Below are 21,898 nucleotides of genomic sequence, written 5' to 3'. Positions count from 1 at the left end.
GAGACCTTTTTTCAACCTTCATGTTCAGATTTTCTCAGCTTTTTTTCACCGTAAAATTCGCCGAAAACCCGAGTTAAAAGAGAAATTCACTGCAAGGATGCTGTGACGATCGGCAAAGGAGTATTTAATACATTTGATTTCCAGCTGTTAATCATTCTCCAGCTATGGCCCCACCGCTGCTATTCTGCTCTCATAGGTGTCGCTCTCCTGTTTTGCATGGCTGCATACCGCCTGCTTTATATGTTTGTATACAAGTGAGAAATACTCGCACTGACACGCTGCATTGTGTGTATTCCAGAATGGCCTTTTCTTGTTTCGCGGGCCGGCTGATGATCTTGGTTCTCTGTGTAGTTGTGGCGCTGCCTTTTGCGGCCGCCGGAGGAGGAAGGCGGAGCGGCCCTTGGGATCCGATAATCCGGTGGCCGCTGGACCGCCGTGAAACGGAGGATAACGCCACCAGATGGGCGGTGCTGGTGGCGGGCTCAAATGGGTTTGGGAATTATCGGCATCAGGTGAGAGTTGTGAAGTGAAATCAGACTGATCAGTTGCTGATTCTTGCATGTGAAAGCGCGTTTTGGTGTTTGTTTTTTGTCAATCAATTTGGGCAGTCTTCTTTGAGATGAATTTGTGTTCTATCAAATTCTATAAATGGTTATTTACTTGATTTTCACATTAGAAATAGGTTCTTGGTTGGCTGGTAGCACCTTTTGAAATCATCAATTTAAGGTCAATGAAACTGTAGAGGACATAGTATGGGTTCACCGTAGAAAACAGGTTCTTGGACATTGTTATCATCTTGGAAACATAAGAGATTACTTACTCAGTCTAATCAAACAATTCCTTTCCTAGATTAGAGTATTGTAGTTTCAAATCTTAGATTTTAATTTTAAAAAGAATCAGAACTGAGCAAGCTCAACTCCTTGTATATAGTTAATGGAGTAGAACACCACAAGGAAACGACTCAATAGCAACGAAAAAAATTTAACATCGAGCTAATTATCAAATTAAATTTTTGTTTCTAATCTATCTTGTTCAATATAAAAAATTTACTTGCTAATGGGTTTACTTACTAATGGTTTTAGTGTATTAAATAATGTAGATTAACGTCGAAAGTTTTACTTAGTAATTATCTCGATGTTGATTTTAGCATAAAATATTTTTGTAGCTACTGAGGCATTCTCTTGTAGTGGAAGATCCAACATGATCATATGGAATAGAAAATGTAGTTTTTCTGATTTTCAGTTCCGGTTGTATACATATCAAATGGATTAGAATATTTACCAAATGGAGTAGAACATACCACAGTATATGGAATAGAAAATTCAGTCTTACAGTTTTTCGGTTCTAGTTGTAATTTCTTCACCTCCCATTGTGATACTGTGATTTAACTCGGTACCGTGGATTACGTAGGCTGATGTTTGCCATGCATACCAAATACTTAAAAAGGGAGGGCTGAGAGATGAGAACATTATAGTTTTCATGTACGATGACATTGCGATGAATGAGCTAAATCCAAGAAAAGGAGTTATAATCAACCATCCGACAGGTGGGGATGTCTATGCTGGTGTTCCGAAGGTAACATCTCGTATTCTGCATTTTGATGCACTAAAATTACTGCTGCATTCTACTTACTGGTTGCCTATGATTCATGGGATTCTTTGCAAATGTAGACTGGTATGGTCAGTCTTTACATCTGATGGCAAAGATTGATTCGTTGTAAAAAGTGTAAAAACGAGTATTTAAACTATGAAACATTTAGTTGGGGTACAAACTCGTTTCTAGGGCGATTCAGTCCAAGAAATATGAATGTTCAGCTTCTTGTTCTAAAGAAATTTGTGCTAATTTTAGTTGTATACAATATCCTGTGGTGGAAGTGGGGGTTCTGAGATGAGTCAATAACGTTAGGGATTGTAATTAAATTTGATGCTTCTTATTTTCTGGATTTTGAATGAGCGCCACATGGAATCAGGATACCACACCAAAGTGCGATCAGTAGTTAAACTACTCTATTATACAATTTCGAACGGTGGTATGAAATTTGTAGGTAATTGTAGTACATAGCCAACTTGGTAGAATGTGTTCTACAGAGGAGAAGAGGTTCGTGGCGTGCTCTTGAGTTACAATTCTTTCCACGAATGCAAATATCGGCAGATAGTTTTTCTTTTATGTTATGATTAAGTTAATATTACTTGTTCTTGATCTACGTTGAAAATTTCATTTTGGTTGTTCGTTATAGGACTACACTGGTGAGCAAGTGACGGCCGAGAACCTTTATGCTGTAATCCTAGGTGACAAAAGTGCCATCAAAGGTGGAAGTGGAAAAGTTGTTGACAGTAAGCCCAATGACAGGATTTTCATATACTATTCCGATCACGGTGGACCGGGAGTGCTCGGTGAGCCACTTGAACAACATCTGCACTCTTTTTCTATTTAAGAGAAGACTAATCTAGCATTCTTTTTCATATGTCCTTTTAACCTCTTCCCTGGAAAAAGGACATCTGAGATTCAATGAATGAGGTCATCAAGGATTCATTTTCTTTCAGGGATGCCAAACATGCCTTACCTTTATGCGAACGACTTTATTGAAGTTCTGAAAAAGAAGCATGCATCTGGCACCTACAAAGAGATGGTAATTAGTTACTTTTCTTTTGAGTGCTTTTAGGATGGAGTTCTCAATTTGTTGTTCCGGTGTTGTATTTGTAGGTCATATACGTTGAAGCCTGTGAAAGCGGAAGTGTATTCGAGGGTTTGATGCCTGATGATCTAGACATTTATGTGACGACGGCATCAAATGCAGAAGAGAGTAGCTGGGGAACGTACTGCCCGGGGATGGACCCTCCACCACCGCCAGAGTACATAACATGTCTTGGAGATTTGTATAGCGTAGCTTGGATGGAAGACAGGTACGCTTGTTCTACCGTGCGATAAATCTATTGAATTTCATCTAAGTATGATTATCTTACAAATTCATTATAATCTTGGACATGACACAAACAATTTTCTCACTGTAAAGCTAGCAATATTATATTTGGTGGGTATCTTTCAACAAGTCATCGAGGTCGTCATGAATATTTTTTATAGAATGTTGTTTGTCCCTTAATTCCCATTATATTTAGGGTATCATCTTATGATATCATATGGAAGTTTTCAGTGTTAGTTCCCTATATTTTGATCAATTGGGCATATTGTTTGCAAGCCCCTTTTTCTGTATTCGGCAGCAATCATCTTAGGCTTATCGACGATCTATTATATTTGTCTGCAGCGAGTCTCACAACCTCAAAAGAGAAACTGTAGAGCAACAATATCAACAGGTGCTAATCCTAAGCAAATGCTCGTATGAAAAACGCACATGATGAATGAAGCTAGCTCTTAGTAAATTTGTGGTGAATGGTATCTTTACGCAGGTCAAGGAACGTACTTCCAACTTCAATACTTACAATGCAGGATCTCATGTAATGGAATATGGGAACAAGAGCATCAAATCTGAAAAGCTCTATTTGTACCAAGGTTTCGACCCGGCAACTGAAAACATGCCTCCGAGCGAGAACCACTTGAAACCTCACATGGATGTAGTCAACCAGAGGGATGCAGATCTTCTCTTCCTATGGGAAAGGGTTAGTTAATCTCTTTACATTTTTCTATTACCGTACATAAAACATCATTTTGAGTTGGTCACATAGACCGTGTTTCCAGTTACGTGTAAACTAACTTCATTTGATTGTTTGAATCCTTGTTCTAAACTTTCATCGTTTGATTGTTTGATTCCATGTTCTAGTACAAGAGACTGGATGGTGGGGCAAAAAAGAAATCAGAACTCTTCAAGCTGATAACTGATACGATGCTGCATAGAAAACATATGGATGATAGCATAGACATTATCGGTGCATTCTTATTCGGCCCTGAAAATGGTCCTTCTATACTCAAATCTGTTAGAGACAGGGGCTTGCCCTTGGCCGACGACTGGGATTGCTTGAAATCTATGGTAAGCTCCCGTCGATATAAGAATTCGCTTATTGAATTTGTTCTTGCAAATTTTCACTAGTATCTCTAATTCGGGGTAAAAATCCTCAGGTTCGGTTATTTGAGGCACATTGTGGTTCATTGACTCAATATGGCATGAAACACACGAGGGCATTCGCAAATATATGCAACAGCCGCGTCTCATCGGCCGATATGGAGGATGCGTGTATGGCGGCCTGCCGTGGGCATGACTTTGCTGGGTGGAGTCCTTTGAATAGAGGCTACAGTGCCTAGAAATGTTGGTAATGTGTAGATATAGAAGTATGCAACTTGTTTGCATTTAAAAGTCATATATAAGTAGAAACATGTGCTTCCCCCAGCCAGCTTTACTTGGTATTGAATTCCTCCTCCTTGATAATTTTGGATATAGACTGGTAAAAGGTATGTTTTGGTGCATAGTTTTTATTTTTTTATTTTTAATATCGATTTATTTTCTATAAGTGTTAAATAAGTAAAGGTTTTAATGAAAAAGAATTTGATGAAAATATTGATAACGATTCTTAATTATTAAAAATAAATTTTATCCCAATATTATATGTTGGCTTTGAAATGGAGGGTGAAGGTTAATTATTGTGACAAGTTCTCAAAATCATTTTAAAAACAATTTTAAATATTATTAAAGCTTCTAGACCTGTATATAAATTTCTTTTCGAGCTTCATTTGTCTACAAAATTTCGTATTTTCGTAATATACTTTATTTTTTTAATATTCTTAGTTTTAGAGTAAAATACACTTTAACTCTCCTGATTTTATTCGTTATACAATATTTATTTTTTTAAATTAATAAATATAATATTTACTATTTGATTGGATAAAAATGCTTCTTATTTTGATATATTTTAGTATTTTGTACATTGAATCAGTATCAAATTATTTTTTAATTAATTTTCTAGTAAGTGAATGACTTCCGTTAAAAGTGAAGTATAACATATAAATATATAGTAGATACATAATAAATATAATATAATCAATAACTCATACATGCTTCTTAAAAGAAAGTAACAAATATATATGCTTTACTTAAAAGTAAATATTTTTAGAACCAATGAATAAATATATTTTATCATATTTTTTAGAGAAAATATGTTAAAAAAATCGATATGTAATTATTTATTTTTAGCTAATAGAATAGATAGTTAATAACTTAATTTATCACCAAATCAATAAAATTTTTTCATAAAATATTTTTGTGTATTTATTGTGCTCATTTATTAGTTAATTTTGAGCCTGTAGAAAAAATTAAATTATTTAACTCACTCACTTTATTATAAATAAAAGACATTTTTTCCAATTAAAATTTTTTTAATTAAACTTAAAATGCAAAATTATTAGAAATTTTTTTTTTGGAACGAAATATATATATATATATATATAATATGGCCAATATATCTAAAAGTTTTAGGGGTAGGTGTTATATTTGTTAGTTTAGGGGGGTAATTGTTACATGACAAATAATGCAGGGGCGCAAAGTGTATCTTACCTTTAGTTTTATGATGCGTCTTGTGTGTTTAATATTAATCTTTACTTATATAGATTTTTTAAGGAAAATTACACTTTCTTTTCTTGAGATTTGGTGTAATTATACGTAATTTTTTTGGATTTGAAAAATTACATCTTAGCACTTTTGAGATGAAAGCTAACAAATAAGTCATTTTATTAGTGAAAATTATTAAATTTGCTGATATTAACAAACTCGATTGACTTATTACTGATTTATTGCAGATCAAATAATATTTTTCGAACTAAACTGCCTTTATAACGGTTAAGATATACCTTCTCACATGCATTAAAATGTGAAGACGTATGCGGTTTATTTGGTCATAAAGAGATTTATTCAACCTGTAATAAGTCCGTAATAAGTCGATTAGGGTAAATAGAAAACTTTTTTCTATTTTTTTTGTTAATAACATCAATTTCGATGAATTTTGACTAATGGGGAGACTTATTTGTTAGACGAAAGCAAAGTTCATTTCAAAATGACAGAGGGTTTACGTATAATTACACCAAATCTTAAAGGAGGAGAGTGTAATTATCTCTCTCTCTCTCTTTTTTTTTTTTAAATAGGTTATTTTAGACGTTGTTTATATATGCGTATTTTTCTTGATTTTTTCTAGAAAAGTATAAAAAAGATTTTAAATAGTTTATTATTTTAAGAAGTTTAAAATTTAAAAAATACTAATGTACATGGTGTAATAGAGGGAGATTACATTTACATTCAGTTAAATTGGACACAAAATTAAGTATTTATGATAACGAAGTTATGAGATCAATTCTTATTTAAATTTATATTTATCTATTTTATCTTTCATTAAACTCATTTTGCTGTACAAGAATTACATTGATGTCTGACAGTTATCATAAAAAAGAGATTAATATTAAGGATTATGACAGACAAAAAGATGTTTTCTGTTTGTCCGAGGAAACAACACGGTATAATTGTTGAAATAGGTGATCAAAAACTAATTAGATTGACAATTAAAGAACTATTCAAACAATCTTAATTTAAGCGATGTCCCAACCAATATGGTAAGTATTCGTTTTCGGCACACGCATCTATTATGCTCACCAAATTACGTCAAGCACTGCTTGGACGTCACAACAGATGCCCACAGACCATTTTCATAATCGTGCAACAGTTGGACTGCGCATTGGTGGCGGTCATGAAATCAACTGTTTAGGGTTGGGTTTGAAATGTTCCAAGTCAAGGACCTCAAGTTTGGCATCGAGAGTCCTAATGAGACTTGTATTAAAAGTCGCATTCATTTGATGAATGCCATGTTTCATCGGTGACAAGCGTGGGATGTCTATGCAATTTTAATGGGTCGATTGGCTAAGTATCGAATCGACTGAACTGACTCGCGGGGATTGTCATATAGAAGTCTTGAAGGCTTGGTCAGTATGACTTTAGTCCCCGGTTTCGATAATACGGGAGTAGTCCTCATATTTGAGGAATCACGGTAGTCACGTGCATGCAATAACTGTATCTTAGATTTATACGAGAGGTGATCGTATCTCAGACATGGTCATCATAAGCCTTGTCTAGTGCAGTCAAAGTATGTAGCGAGGACAGTGGGTTCCAAGAAGAGGATCTGTCCCTTGTCAAAATGTGACAGAGGTATCTCCTATGCACTTGGAGATGTGTTAACACTTTATAAAATTGTGGCTAAAGTAATTGGTCGAATAGGAAAAAGAGGTTCTTATGTCGAGTAATTTGACGTAGCACGGTCTCAAGTATTAAGCATAGACGCCTAGTCCAGAATGGGCACCAACACCCAATTCCATGCCCTAGACTAAAGTCGGGAGACGGTAGACGGAAGGACCATACTCGTAAGGACTCGGGAGCCTAAAAGTTCACATGAAAATTCGCCTTGTCTCTAGTGCCATGGACCGTTGCTAGACAAGCACCCATGGTGATGGATTTTCTTGGTCAATTGATCAAGAATTATTAACTAAATTAAATTTGATTAATAATAGTGCTTGACACTAACCCAAGTCTACCTGAAAGGTAAATCTAAAGAGTCACATACAAATCATCGAGAAGGGACGGGAAATTAATTGGAATTAATTTCATAAGTAATTGGATTACTTAATAATGAGAGGGATTTATTGGATGGATAAACCCAATGATAAATTAATAGGATCAATTTATATTGGGCTTGCCCATGTTATTTAATAAGTTGGACTTATTAAGTAATAAAGACTTATTGGGCTCATATATTTAATTGGATTAAATATATGTTGGACTTAATTAAGTGAGTTTTACTTAAATTAAATTTAATTAAGATTGACTGGGCCTTGAATTTTAATTAATTAAAATCGGCCCAAGCCCATTAATTAAATTGGTAAAAATAATTAAAAAAAAATTATTGACTAACAAATCCACTTTTGAAAAGTACCATGGTAATCCTTCTTTATTTGGAATAAATGATTTTATTACCTTATGGATGGTTAAAATGAACCTAGACATATTTTAATGCATCCATTCAAACTATACATATGTATATTAGTTATTTGGAATAACTAATGAATGGATACATAAAAGCAAGAAAATAATTTTCTATACACCTTACTCCATTCGACCGCCCCTCTCTTGTATATACACTTGTTGTGTATTTTCTCCCTAATTTTCTTCTAACAAAGAGGATTGATGGATCCTAAACTCTGGTGTGGTGTGGACGCAACTTTAGAGGGTTTCTACGTTGAAACCTTGCGAGAACGGATCAAATGAAAGAGGTTTGACGTAAATCAAATCAAAAGGTAATTTCTGATTTATGATTTATGTACCTCTCGTATTTCATTCAACCATTAATCCCGTTAATTTTATTATCATTTATTGTTAACTACATCGAATGCATAGGAACTCCAAGGGTACACCTCCTGGGGTTATGGTTTTATTACGTTTCGTTTTTAATTTACGTATTTTATTATTACCGCTTCCGCTTGCGCATTCACATGCCGATCCACTCGCACTTCGAGGTGTCTTCAATAATGATGTAATAAGTTATTTAAGTTATTTTAAAGTTTAAATTATAGAATTAATTTGAAAAAATTCAAAATCTTTCTCATAACCATGTACATGCATCTCATGTAGAAAAGTATAAATACTATATTATAAAACATGAAAACTATGCTCTTTTAACTTGCATTCAATAATCCATTTCAATCTCGTTTTGAATTGAATTCGTGCATGAAGTAACTCTTCTCTAAAATAATAAATCATAAATTGTTAATTTATGTACATCAAACCCCAATAAAAATTTTAGAAAGATAAATACAGATGAATTTTTTGCCAAATTAAATATTGCTTGTTCCCAACTATTGAAATATTACGTAGAAAGATATAATTTTAAATAGAGTTTGCATTTTTTAATTTTTCATTCTTCTTGATCTCATTTTTATTTTCACAATTTATATAGCATAACTTATAAGTTTATATATAAGTATTTTAAAAGAATTATTAAAATAATACCCAATTAGTGGGAATCATAAAACAATTGTTTGTTCCTCCATTAAATTGTACTTATGTTATGTTTTTTATAATTTTATTTAATGCAAGTAAAATTTACAATTTTATTTAATTTTCTGCTCATGCTTTATTCTTTTTCCAATTCCAGTTTTTCGAAGTGGTAAGTGTATATATACACCCATATTAATCAGTAATCCTCTTTTGAGGATTTTTATAGACTATGTTTTTTTAGAGAATTTTAATAGTTTATATATATATATATTATTTTTAAATTTCAATCATTTAATCTTTTAGTAGTTTATTGTGTGTTTTGAACTAATAATTCTATATGCCCAGTTCTTTTAATTACACTGTTTTAAATTTTAATTTCAAAAGATTAAATAGTATATAGCATATGAACATATACTTTATATATGTGTACGAAATATTAATAAACTATTCAAAATTTTGAATTTATAAATCTGATTTTCCATTATATATTATAAGTTCATTATGGAAATAACATCTAAATTATTAATTGAGTATGAAATTATATTCAACATATAATTATTGTTGTACTCAATTAATTATACATTGTAGAATCTTAACTATCTTTTATATTCTTAGATGATGCCGTGCATTGCCCGCTCGTGACCTAAACATTTATTAGAGAATTCCGACAGCAGAAAACCCGACGGGCCACAACGAGACGACTACGAAACGAATCATCAATTAGACAGCGGCGCACCTCTCAACTTTGTTTATTTGTTTGGGGTGAAGACCACAATATATGCTGCAATAAAGCAATCAGGCCCATTGTCAACACTTTTAGTGCTCATTCTATGCTATGTTATTCCTTTTTCTTCAGACCAATGAATTTTTTTTAAACGAATAGTATAAGAAATTAGATTAATTATTTTCTTTATGATAAGAATCTTTTATATGTTATAGTTTTATTTGAATTATCAAAATATAATTTAAATAAAGATTTATGAAATTGGGAGTAGTAAAACACTGAATTCATGTCTACTTGTGAGTATGGAGAAATGTAAAGTAAGAACCACAATAGTGCAGCCATGGAAGGGTATTCTGGAGAAGAAATAGTCGTAGTTTCTCTCAAAAATAGGTTGTAATATACAGTGAATGATCGGTAGATATACAACAAGCAAAAAGGGAGAAACTAAATACTCTAACAACCTGCCTACGTGGATAACTGCGAAACAAACTAATTGACTAGCTATAAAAAGAATGTAACAGACTGAATAACTACAGAAACAAGAATGTAAAAAAAAAAACACTAAGGATAAATGGGTCGTTGGGTCGCTGGTGTGGAGGTCGCTGTGTGTGGAGGTCGTCATTGTGTGGAGGTCGCTTGCATCCAGTAGAACCTACAACTCGCTACAGGGCCCCCTCAAGATGGAGCCGAGGAAACAAGGCCCATCTTGCAAAGAAAATGGCCGAAATTAGCTGCAGGAAGAGATTTGGTGAAGAGGTCAGTGACCTGATTAGAACCACGAATGTGAGAGAGGGAGATGAATTCGAGCTTAAACTGATAGCGAACAATATGGCAATCAATGTCGAGGTGCTTGGTGCGTTCGTGAAAGACGGGATTGGAGGTGATGTGGAGGGCAGCGTTGTTGTCGCACTAGAAAGAGATAGGTAGTGGAACGAAAACATGGAGGTCGTGTAGCACATAGGAGATCCAGAGGAGCTCGCAAACAATAGAGGCAATGCTCCGATACTTGGTCTCAGCAAATGATCTGGAGACAGTGGCTTGCTTTTTGATCTTCTAGGAGATAAGGGATAACCCAAGGAAAACACAGAACCCAGTAATGGAACGGCGAGAGTCAGGGCAAAAGGCCCAAGATGCATCAGAGTAGGCACTGAGAGTTGAGGAACTAGTAGAGGAAAAGAACATACCAGTGGATGACGATCCCTTCAAATAACGAAGGACGTGAAGGGCATCATCCCAGTGAGAAGAGCGAGGTGCTTGGATGAATTGACTGGGTTGTTGGACAACAAAGGAAATGTCTGGACGAGTAAAACCGAAATAAAAAAGGGGACCAACGAGACACCGAAAGCGATCTGGATCAGGGAGTAGAGAACCATCATCCGGCACTAACTTGAGACCTGGTGGCAACGGGGTAGAGGCAGGTTTGGCATCAAGCATCGAGGTGTCAGCCAGAATATCCTGCAAGTATTTTCGTTGGGTGACTTGTAAACCATGATAGGAACGGGCGAGTTCGAGCCCAAGAAAGTACTTAACTGTGCCAAGATCTTTGATGGTGGACAAATGATCAATATAGGACTTGACAAAGTCCAGAGCAGAGAAAGACGACCTAGTGAGGAGGATGTCGTCGACATAAACCAACAAGGCAGTAAAGTCCCTGGAAGTGCGCTTAATAAAGGGACAGTGTTCATGGCTGGACTGATGGAACCCAAAAGCAAGCAGTTGGGTAGTGAGCTCCAAATTCCACTATCTAGAGGCCTGTTTGAGCCCATAGCGATCTCTGAAGTTTGCAGACTTGCCCAGCGGGAACGCCAAGAAGGCCTTCAGGGGGATCCATATAAACATCTTCCTCTAGAAAACCGTGGAGGAAGACATTGTAAATGTCAAGTTTTAATAGGGGCCAAGAGTTGGAGGCTGCCAACGCGAGAAAGATACGGACAATAGTAGCCTTAGCAACTGGAGGAAAGGAGTCAAAGTAATCGACACCCTCGATCTGATTATAGCCCTTTGCCACCAAACGAGCTTTATAGCGATCAATGGACCCTTTAGGATAGAGTTTCAACTTGTAGACCCAATGAGAGCCAATTGTACGTTTCTTTGGTGGCAGAGAGGTGAGAATCCAAGTTTTATTCTCTACAAGTGCATCTAGTTCTTTAGAGATAGCCTCTATCTAATTCCTATCCTTGTAAGCCTACAGATAGATTTTAGGCTCCTGCAAAGTAGATAAGTGGGCAATAAAACTAGAATGTGCAGTAGTGTAAGATGCAGAGATGCAAGAAGAGGATGATGGGATGCAATGGCAGTCATGATCTGACAATCAGGAAGGCCTAATGTGAGGTCGTTGTGAATGACGAAGTGGGACAGGGGTGACATAGGAGGATCAGAGGAAGGAGTGATCGTAGCAGGAGGACAGACAGGGTCGTTGATAGGGGCAAGAGGATCCAGATCATCAATAGAAAGCGGCAAGGCAAAAGGTACCAAAGGCGAGGTGAGATCGTGATAAGGAAAAGAGTACTCATAGAAGACAACGTCCCTAAAGGTAAATAGGACATGAGAGGCAAGATCATAAACCTTATAAACCTTCTTTTTCTAGCAGCAACCAAGAAAGATGCACTTGGAGGCTCTTTTGTTGAATTTTCTTTTATGAGGCAAGGGATTAGCAGCAAAGCACATCAGCCAAATGTGCTTAGCTGCATGAGGTCAGGTGGTATGTGGTAGAGAACTTCATATGGGCTTTTCCAGTCAAGGAGAGAAGTGGGTAATCTATTTATGAGAAATGTGGCTGTAAGAATGATTTTTCCCAAAAATTGAGTGGGTAAATGTGATTGAAAAATAAACCCCTGGCCATTTCTAAGATGTGTTTGTGTTTTCGTTCTGCGACCCCGTTTTGCTGAGGGGTATAAGAACATGAGGTCTGGTGGATTATCCCAAAGGAGTGGAAAAGCGAGCTATATTGCTCGTTAGTAAATTCAGATCAATTATCTGAATGAATGTATTTAACTGTGGCTTGAAAGTGAACTTTGATCATATTCAGAAAATTGGTTAATATTTGAGGAACCTGGGTTTTATATTGAATAGAAAGGTCCATGTCGCACGACTAAAATCATCTACGATTGTAAGGAAATAGTAGCGCCCAGTCAGCGAACTAAGGGAATAAGGTCCCCACAAATCTGTATGTAAAAGTTAAAAAATACTAGTGGAGAGAGTAGTGCTAGGAGCGAAAGGCAGACGATGCTGCTTTGCTATGGGACATACATCACAATATTCATCTTCTGAAAAAATGTTATTTTTGATTATTTTTGATAAACGGGATACACTTGAGTACATTAGAGGACGGATGACCTAGTCTCCTGTGCCATAGTGATGTGTTACAAGGTTGCGATGAAAGACATGAATTAATGACAAGGGAATGAAAGGATGAATCATCTACATAGTATAAAGCTCCCAATTCGATTTTCCACCACAATGGTCTCCTTAGTCCTCTGGTCCTGAAATACACAACAAAAAGCATGAAACACGACCTCAATGGGTAATGAGGAACAGATTTTAGGGACTGAGTAGATTGAACTTGAAGAAAGGCACTAGCAATACATCAGTGCGGGTGAAGTTTTTGTTTAAAGTGATGGTCTCGGTTTGGTGGATCCATCAGGGAGGTGTATTTGGGTTGGACAAGATAGAGGGGTCAGGTTTTTAAGATGATAGGAATTACCACACATATGATTCGTTGCCCCCGTATCTACGATCCAAGAAGATAAAAGGTTAGCTCCAGAGCTCGTAAGGGCAGTGTCTATACCTATAAAGTCATCGATGTGAGCTGAGCCTCCCTGCTCACCAGGTTGAATTCGAGCTCGCATAAGTTTAAGCAGCTCCTACAGTAGCTCCTCCTTCATGTCAGGTCGCGATTGAGTCTCCTTCGGGGTTGCTACCTCCACAGCGAACCCACGTGCTACACTTGAGTCCCGTTTCCTTTTATCCACCAGCTCTTTATACCACTTAAGAGTGCCATGATGTTTGAAGCAGGTATCTTTGTTGTGCCCTATTTTATCATAATGCTTACACTGTTGGATGCGTTTATCTGGGATAAATCTTTCCTTTTCATATCGCAAGCCTCCTTTTACAGATAGTGCCCCATTCTCCACGCTGTCTGCCAATTCCATCTGGGCTCGTTTATGTTTTTGCACACTCTATATCATGGAATAAGCTTTGTTGATAGACGGCATTGGATCTATGACTAGCAACTGGTGTTTCACGCCATCATATACTTCGTTGAGTCCCATAAGGAACTGCATGAACTGTGTAAAAGTTGCTGTCTCCGCTACTGCTCCCCAGGCACTATAGGTGCACCTATTGCAAGTGCACTGTGGTAACGGTTTTAACTCTCCCATTTCATCCTGCAATCGCTTCATACTCGTAAAGTATGTTGACAGTGATTAATTCCCTTGTGTCATAGAACATATATGTCTCTGTAGTTGATAAAATTGTGGCCCGTTACATTCTCCGTATCGTTGCTCCAGATCCAACCAAAGAATTCTAGAGGATTTTGTGTACATAAACTCCTCCACGATATCCTTGGAGATGGAATTGAGTATTCAAGTGGTCACCATGCTGTCCGCCCTAATCCACTGCTCGAAATGTGGATCACTGGTATCCGGTTTGACAGAGGTTCCATCAATGAACCACAACTTCATCTTTGCACGGAAAGCTAGCTTAATTCCAAAACTCCAATTCAGATAGTTCTTTTCAGTAAGTGGGGCACTTACCAACACCATCCCAGGATGGTCAGACCCATGAAGCTGCAGTCGCTCCGGTAGAGTGTTTCCTTGCATTTATGCCAATGCCGACATGTCCGCCATTATCGACAGCGTACTTGGATGCTGAAAATCGGCGATCCTAACGAAGGCTTTGATACTATGTAGAAATGTAAAGTAAGGCCACAATAGTGCAGTCATGGAAGGGTATTCTAGAGGAAGAAATAGTCGTATTTCTCTCAAAAATCGATTGTAATATACAGTGAATGATCAATATATATAGAACAAGGAAAAAGGGAGAAACTAACTACTCTAACAACCTGCCTACGTGGATAACTGTAAAACAAACTAACTAACTAACTATAACAAGAATGTAACAGACTGCCTAACTACAAAAGCAAGAACGTAAAAAAAAAAACACCAAGGATAAATAGGTCATTGGGTCGCTGGCATCCAGTAGAACCTACAGTTCGCTACAGAGTATAGTGATCAATTGAAAGATTAAGTTATAAAAAAAGATATTGACTAACAACTTTTTAACTTTTAAATATGCATAACATCTCATATGTATGTTTATTTAAAAAATATGATTATTTTTCAAAAAATAATTATAATATTTTTTATTTTAATTTTTACTGCGGAAATTGAGATATTAAATCCATAGAAATAATTGAAATAACAATGCAAAAAATAACAACAAATTGTGGCCAAGTTTGATGAAATTTGGGGAAGAGTGGAATTTTGTGGCCAAGTTCACCAACAACACTAACATCACATGCCTCACTCATCATTACATATATCTTTTCAATAGTTTTACAACCAAAATTCGATTTGATTTTGAAGAAAAATAATGAATTCATACATACATTATGGTGTGGTCTTGTCTTGATTTCACCATAGAGTTTTGGTCCGAGGATGATCATTAATTGATTGGAAGAGATTGATCCTTGCACGTGAATTTACATTCATGTGAATAACGTTAGATGAATGTATCGTGAAGCACATTCCCCAATAATCAATTCCAGTGATTTGAGTTTTGCTAATTCCAATTGACCAAACAAGAAATGCCCGCACCCCCTCCCTCCCTACCCCTAATCATTCATCAACAACTATTCCAATATTTCAAATCAATTTAGCACCGAAATTGGTTTAACTTTGACATTTTCCCCTCCTTTTCACATACCTACCTATCTGCACTACTCCACCCGGAAATCGAATTCATTCTCACTCAAATCATCCTCTGTTGCAACTTCACCTCAAAACTCTCTCATGATTCAGATAACGATATACTTCTTGTATAAAAAATTATAGGGTTGAATAGCAATTTATCCCTGTGATATTAAAAATAAATACATGAGGATATGAAAAAATATAACAATTTATTTCATTGTACTTTTTAAAATGAAGCAATTTACCTCTTTATATAGGGAGGTAAATTGCTTCATTTTAAAAATCATAGGGGGGTAAATTGATGTATTTTATAAAATACAGGGGGGTAAATCGCTATTAATTTTTTCATAAGGGAGTAATTTGCTCATTTGCGATATCACAAGGGGGTTGTTTGCATTTTTTTCAAAAATTATAATTGTTGTTATCTAATTGTGATCTAATCATCATCAGAAAAATAATAGCCAAGATAATTCTATTAAGATTTATTGATATTTGTTTACGTTAGCAGCAGTCCGCATTGCTTTTGTCCGCAAGTGACAAACATCATTTATTTGTTAAAAATTGACATAATTAATGTTCACGATCACTACATCATGCTTATATTATTTTTACTATAGAGATGTTTTTGTCTGACTCGCACTGGGTTATGTAAACAAAAGACTTGTAACAACAAAGATATTAATAAAAGATTATCTTATCTAAAAATTTAAATTGTTACGCACAAAAAATAATTTAATCTTAATATTTTAATAGTGAAGGTAAATACTGGCAAAAAAGTGATGGAAATTATGAAAATTGAACAAATGCAAGACGCAAATACTATTCTAAAAAGTTAAAAAATAAAAACGCTAAATGAATAGTTATTGAAAAAAATATATTTGATCCTAATTCTAATAATATAGTAGAGACATCTTTAACAACCTTTGATCTCAGCAGTCTTGGAGTCATTGATAACAGCAAAATTTGTAAAAAACAAAACAAAAAAAAAAAAAAACAAAAAGGTTTGGTCATTCATATGATAGCAACAATTTTTTGTGAAAATTGGTCAGTATTGCAGTTCTTTTATATAATATCATGACCTATCAAAATCTTGAGTTGACGAGGTTTTGTGAGAGTGTTTATGAAAATTTTTATATTAAGAAAAGTGATTTTTGTTAAAAAAAAAACAGAAATTAAAAGTTATAGCAGAATAAAAAATGGATAGTGTTTGTTAAAAATAGTAAAAAATATATTAAAAAGTTAATTGAGTGGTGTTTGGAAAAAAAAATACTTCTAAAACAAGTTTAATCGATTGAAGATAATTTTTGTTACCAAATATTAAAAAGATACAATTATTTGTCATCTATATTATTAGAATATGGACTATTAATTGAAAATTTGAATGTTTATTTCAATAATGTGTACACTGAGTCATGTAATTGTTCATCATACACAATAAACTAAACTTGCTTGATTGTAAGAAAAATATGTTTTTCTATTAATTACTCATAGCAATTTAATTTTTATTTTTCTATGTAATACCTCCCTAAATTATTTTTCCAAAAGTCCAAAGAGAATATTAGCCTAATTTTGTTATTGTTGACATTATTATGTAAATAATATTATTATTGGGAATACGGGTCTAATTTTGTGATTATTGACATTATTATGTGAATAATATTATTATTGAGAATATTGATCTAATTGTGTGATTATTGACATTAATAATAATGTCATTGAAAAAATTAGCTATTGTGTAAATAATAATGTTAATGAAAAAAAAACACAAAAATTACATGATTGTTAGTTTTACGTAAATGCCAATAGCATCTTCTATTGTTATATTGCATCGCCTAATCAGAATATTGGATATAATTAAATGGACAAAATATTATATTCGATGAAATTTTGGAACTTTTTGTTTTATGGATACTGAGTTATCACATATGATTCACAATCAACAAGGCCGAAAATGTGCAACTGTCAATAAAACCATGTGATTTTACATCAGGCCGCTATATATATTCACAAATGTATAGTATTTATATACGTTTAAGTTTGAAATTAAGTGGGTTCGCTGATGTAGAGATATCTTAAGCTGAAATTGAATTGGGAATAATTGGTGCCTTCTAGGAACGGTTTTGTTTCAATTTGAGGAATAATTTTATTAATATTCATGTAGGGAATGATTTCTTTATACTTTTAGGCAACGATTTACTTTAAATATAATTTAGGAACGGTCTAATATTCAATGGTTGTTCCTAAAATAGAATTTTCCTCCACTTTCCATATGGCGCCAATTGAAAATTGTTTGAAACTCCTCTAGGAACGGTCAATTTATTGTGGCGTTCTGATCTACTAAGCCATTTCTTCTTTGATGCAACAGTACTTTGGTCAGGATAGTTGAAGGTAGACCGTTGGATAAGAATGTTGTTCATACAGAGGTCGTCATTTCTGCATGGCCTGTTCCTTTTGCAAAAAATCTGCAGCTCAATGTAGTAAGAAGTGAATAGACCGATTTTTTCTACAAGGTAAGCCTCTCAATTGACACCTCGACGTGTGCTTTATTTTTCAGCTTCATTTTCAAGTCTCGAAGAAATCTAATAACTGAATATTTATTAGAAACCAAATGACACTAGAACTATTTCAAGAAACTAGAATAATTCGTGTACTTACCTTTCAAATGGATACATCCACCTGCATTGCACAGGCTCTCACACACGCGCTTCATATTTCAAGTGAACAATTAGGTGCTCTATTGAGTCGAACAAAGCTGGTGGAAATATTTTTTCGAGTTTACATAAGATGGTGGTGACACTAGCTTCCAATTCTTGTACCTTAGTTACATTGAGCATCGTCGAACATAGAATCTATAATAGAAGGCTGACCTCTATCAATGCACTCCACATAAGCTTAGGGAGCATTCCGCAGAAGGCAATTGGGATCAACGTCTACATGAATACATGACAATCATGACTCTTCATACCGTGTAGCCTCAACTCCTTCATGTCGACACAACGGACCAAATTAGATGCGTAATCATCAGAAAATTCAGATGACTAATCCACTCACATATCCTCCTCTTCTGCTCCTTGGTCGAGGTATATACGGCTTTGGGCATCATGTTCGGCCTCCTTTCGTCCACCTCAAGCTTCGGTCGAGTGCATATGATCTTCAGGTATCTGTGCATTCAGATTACTTTTTGTTTTTTTTCTTCATATCCATCACAGTATTAAATATATTGTCAAACACATTCTTCTCAATATGCATGATATCAAGATTGTAAGGTATCAGATGCGCTGACCAATACTCGAGCTCCTAGAAATATACTTTTTTTTCTCCACTTATGCTCGCTACTGTACCCATTTGGGATTGACAATGACACTTCAACCGCAGGACTAAACTCTTCAGCCCAATCGTGGATCTGTTCTCTTGTCAATCTTGACCATGCAACCTTCCTTTCTACTTGGTTCTTAGTGAATGCTTTTTGTTCCTATGATATGGATGGTCTGCGGGGAGGAACTGTCTGTGCCAATCATTATAGCACACCTTTCTACTGTTCTGCAAAATGCACGTGTGTCTTCTATACAAATTGGACACTCCATAACACCAGCGAAACTCAATCCAGACGCCATTTCATAAGTGGGTAGGTTGTTCATAGTCCACATCAACGCAGTGTACATTAGGAATTTCTCGTTCTTCACACTGTCGTCCGTCAGTACACTCACATGCCACAAATTCTGCAATTCTTCGATCAACAGCTCCAAATAAACATCGATGAGACGTTTCAGATTGGAAGGACCATCTTCAAGAACATATACTCTAAACTCATGCACATTTCTCGTGAAAGGTTGCATGGTGTAAGTATAACAGGTTAAGATGAGTACGAACGACCGTATTGCCCGTGCAATGCGAACCCATCTGTACACAAATCCAATCTAACATTACGAGGCCCTGCTGCAAAATATGTCCAGTCAAAATGCCTCCATGCCTCTGCATCGGACGGATGACATATGGATCCCTCCTCCATCTGATGGTTGGCATGCCACGTCATTTGCTTGGCAAGTATCTAAGAATGGCATACGGGGTCTTCTTTTGGTTAGGATTTCGCTCCCTGGTTGGTTCGTAGCTAGCTTCTCCACAAAACTTGCAGTAGTCTAGATCAATGTAGTCCTTCCAGCACAACATGCAATCATTCTTACACGCATCAATCTTCTCAATAGTTAAACCCAAGTCTCTTATCAACTTCATATGGAGGGTGTGATCGCGGGGAAATATATGATCAACCCACTGGGATATTTGATCATATATAAGCTGAGAGATATGACCCTCGACCTTGATATGCACTGACTCAACAATAGTCGCCAATTGAGATTGGGTGTAACTGTTCCAAAATGGCTGTTCAGTAGCATGCACTACATTGTGAAACCGATCTTCCAGCCCAAACACATAATCATAGGGGGCCCCAGTAGGCACTACATTAGTAGGACACGACCTTATACCATCATGAGGCACACCATCCTAGTTATAATTAGGAGACCAAAAAATCGGCCCGGCGGCATAGAAAACCATGCCCAATCTATCTGCGCTGCATCACCCCAGTTTGTACTGGTACCCTCCACCTCATGAGAAATGGGAGTTTGCTCCTCCTGCAAAGGGGCTGCAGTGACGACCTCAAAATACTCTTGCACCCCCTCCTTGCCATGAGAAGTCTAATTATATTACTTCCGCATAAAACCTTTCATATACAAGTCAAAATTTAACTTATCTGTGGTTTGAGAACTTTAGTTTTGCACTTCTGACAAAGAAACTTAATTTTCTCGTCGTCCATATATGCATGTTAAAACTTCGCCCATTCTGTAAATGTAGCATCACCATCGTCAAACTCTGGAGTTAGACCCACCCTACTCGGCACATTCTTCTCATACATCCATCTCCTTAACCGTTTTAACATGATGATGAGTCCTACACACGTATGAATATATATTAGTATAACATTAAATTTAATTGATAAAGTTACAACAAATATAATCAATTGACAAATAAAGGGTTAAAGTTATTACCTGATCAAAATAACTTCAGATATCAACGAAAATTTGAGTGAGATTGACGAACAAGAATATAAAAAATTAGTAGGATGTGATAGATAAAAAAGATTCGAGAGACATTGAACAAATAGAGAGAAAATAAGAAGCATGGAAGAAGATAGTAGATTAAATGAAAAGAGAGGAACATATACATATATAGAAAAAAAATTAGAACGGGCTTTGGAACGGATACTGAAACACATATTTAACCGTTAAAAAGTAATTGTTATCTTACAATTTGAAATGATCATTTGACTGGAATTAAGAACGATTTTTTTGACCGTTGATTTATAGCGGTTTTACTTTATTTGAAACGGTCTTAGTAATACAATACTAGTAAAACAACAAAACTGTTCCAACTTGTATCGATTATTGGGACGGTCATTGTAACACATTCCATCTTAAATAAAACTCATAATTACGAATGATTTCTCCCGTACGTACTCAAAATTGTTTTAAATTGTACCTCAGTTTAGAATACATTTACTAACTGTCATTTTTTGGACATCAATTGTCTCACATATAGGAACGATCAATACAAGATCATCCCTAATTCTCGTAATGTATTCCAAACAGAGTTCCAACTATTTACTGATACTATATTGGAATAGTTGTGGGAGCGGATATTGTAATTGTTATTTTGGAACACATGTTGGCACGATTTGGCCGTTCCAGAAAAGTAACTGATAAAAAATGGGAATCATGAAGTCATCTACCAAGTTCAATTCCTATTGTGTTCCAATACTCATTTCAATACGGAACGGTCTTTGGAATGGTCAGCTGATCCATGCCAAATGCCACCTTTTCTTGTAGTGAAAGATTATGACAAATCAATACTATTTAGCATAATCTAACCAAGCCACTGTGAGAACTTAATTTTGACTATAGTTCATTGACATTTGCATAGTTTTGGCTATACCTAAAGGATTTGGCTTGATTTTTAGCTATGTCTCATATTTTTGTTCTTATTTGCAAAAATAATAATTAATAATCATTGTGCAATCATGGTCAATTGATAGTTGTCACTTTTTTTTTTTTTTACTTTTAACTTTAACAATTAATTATTATATCATATTTCTTCTACTGTAATAAGAACAAATAAACCATGCAGTATTATGAATTTGATTTTTGATCAAGATATTTGGTGGGATTAAAGATACATTTCAACATGCATAGTTGTATTGAAGTGGTTAGGTTTGAATTAATTATTTGAAAATTG

At 35.3% G+C, this 21,898-nt stretch overlaps 2 protein-coding genes across 2 annotated transcripts; one reads left to right on the top strand and one right to left on the bottom strand.

Moving 5' to 3' along the window:
- LOC105155454 (vacuolar-processing enzyme) lies at positions 294-4,404 on the top strand. Its single transcript, NM_001304404.1, is given in 9 exon segments — positions 294-512; positions 1,411-1,575; positions 2,237-2,393; positions 2,544-2,629; positions 2,704-2,903; positions 3,263-3,311; positions 3,405-3,614; positions 3,776-3,982; positions 4,072-4,404. Coding segments are annotated over 9 exon segments (1,470 nt in total). The 5' UTR covers positions 294-299; the 3' UTR covers positions 4,255-4,404.
- Positions 10,755-12,964, bottom strand: LOC110011760 (uncharacterized mitochondrial protein AtMg00810-like). Its single transcript, XM_020692942.1, has 4 exons — positions 12,951-12,964; positions 12,011-12,228; positions 11,491-11,738; positions 10,755-11,393 (listed from the first exon to the last, which is right to left on the bottom strand). Exons 1-4 carry the CDS (start codon positions 12,962-12,964, stop codon positions 10,755-10,757), a joined length of 1,119 nt encoding a protein of 372 aa, XP_020548601.1.

The sequence above is a fragment of the Sesamum indicum genome, linkage group LG1 (assembly GCF_000512975.1).
Source record: "Sesamum indicum cultivar Zhongzhi No. 13 linkage group LG1, S_indicum_v1.0, whole genome shotgun sequence".
Taxonomy (NCBI): Eukaryota; Viridiplantae; Streptophyta; class Magnoliopsida; order Lamiales; family Pedaliaceae; genus Sesamum; species Sesamum indicum.
This window is presented reverse-complemented; position numbering and strand designations above follow the sequence as displayed.

Bases quoted from the DNA above. Each gene is read 5' to 3' on its own strand.
- LOC110011760 (XM_020692942.1), bottom strand. The intron at 11,739-12,010 runs GTCAGATCATGA...TCTATCCTAAAG, and splicing joins CACATTAGGCCTTCCTGATT to GGTCCATTGATCGCTATAAA. The intron at 11,394-11,490 runs GTCTGCAAACTT...GGGTTCCATCAG, and splicing joins TTGGCGTTCCCGCTGGGCAA to TCCAGCCATGAACACTGTCC.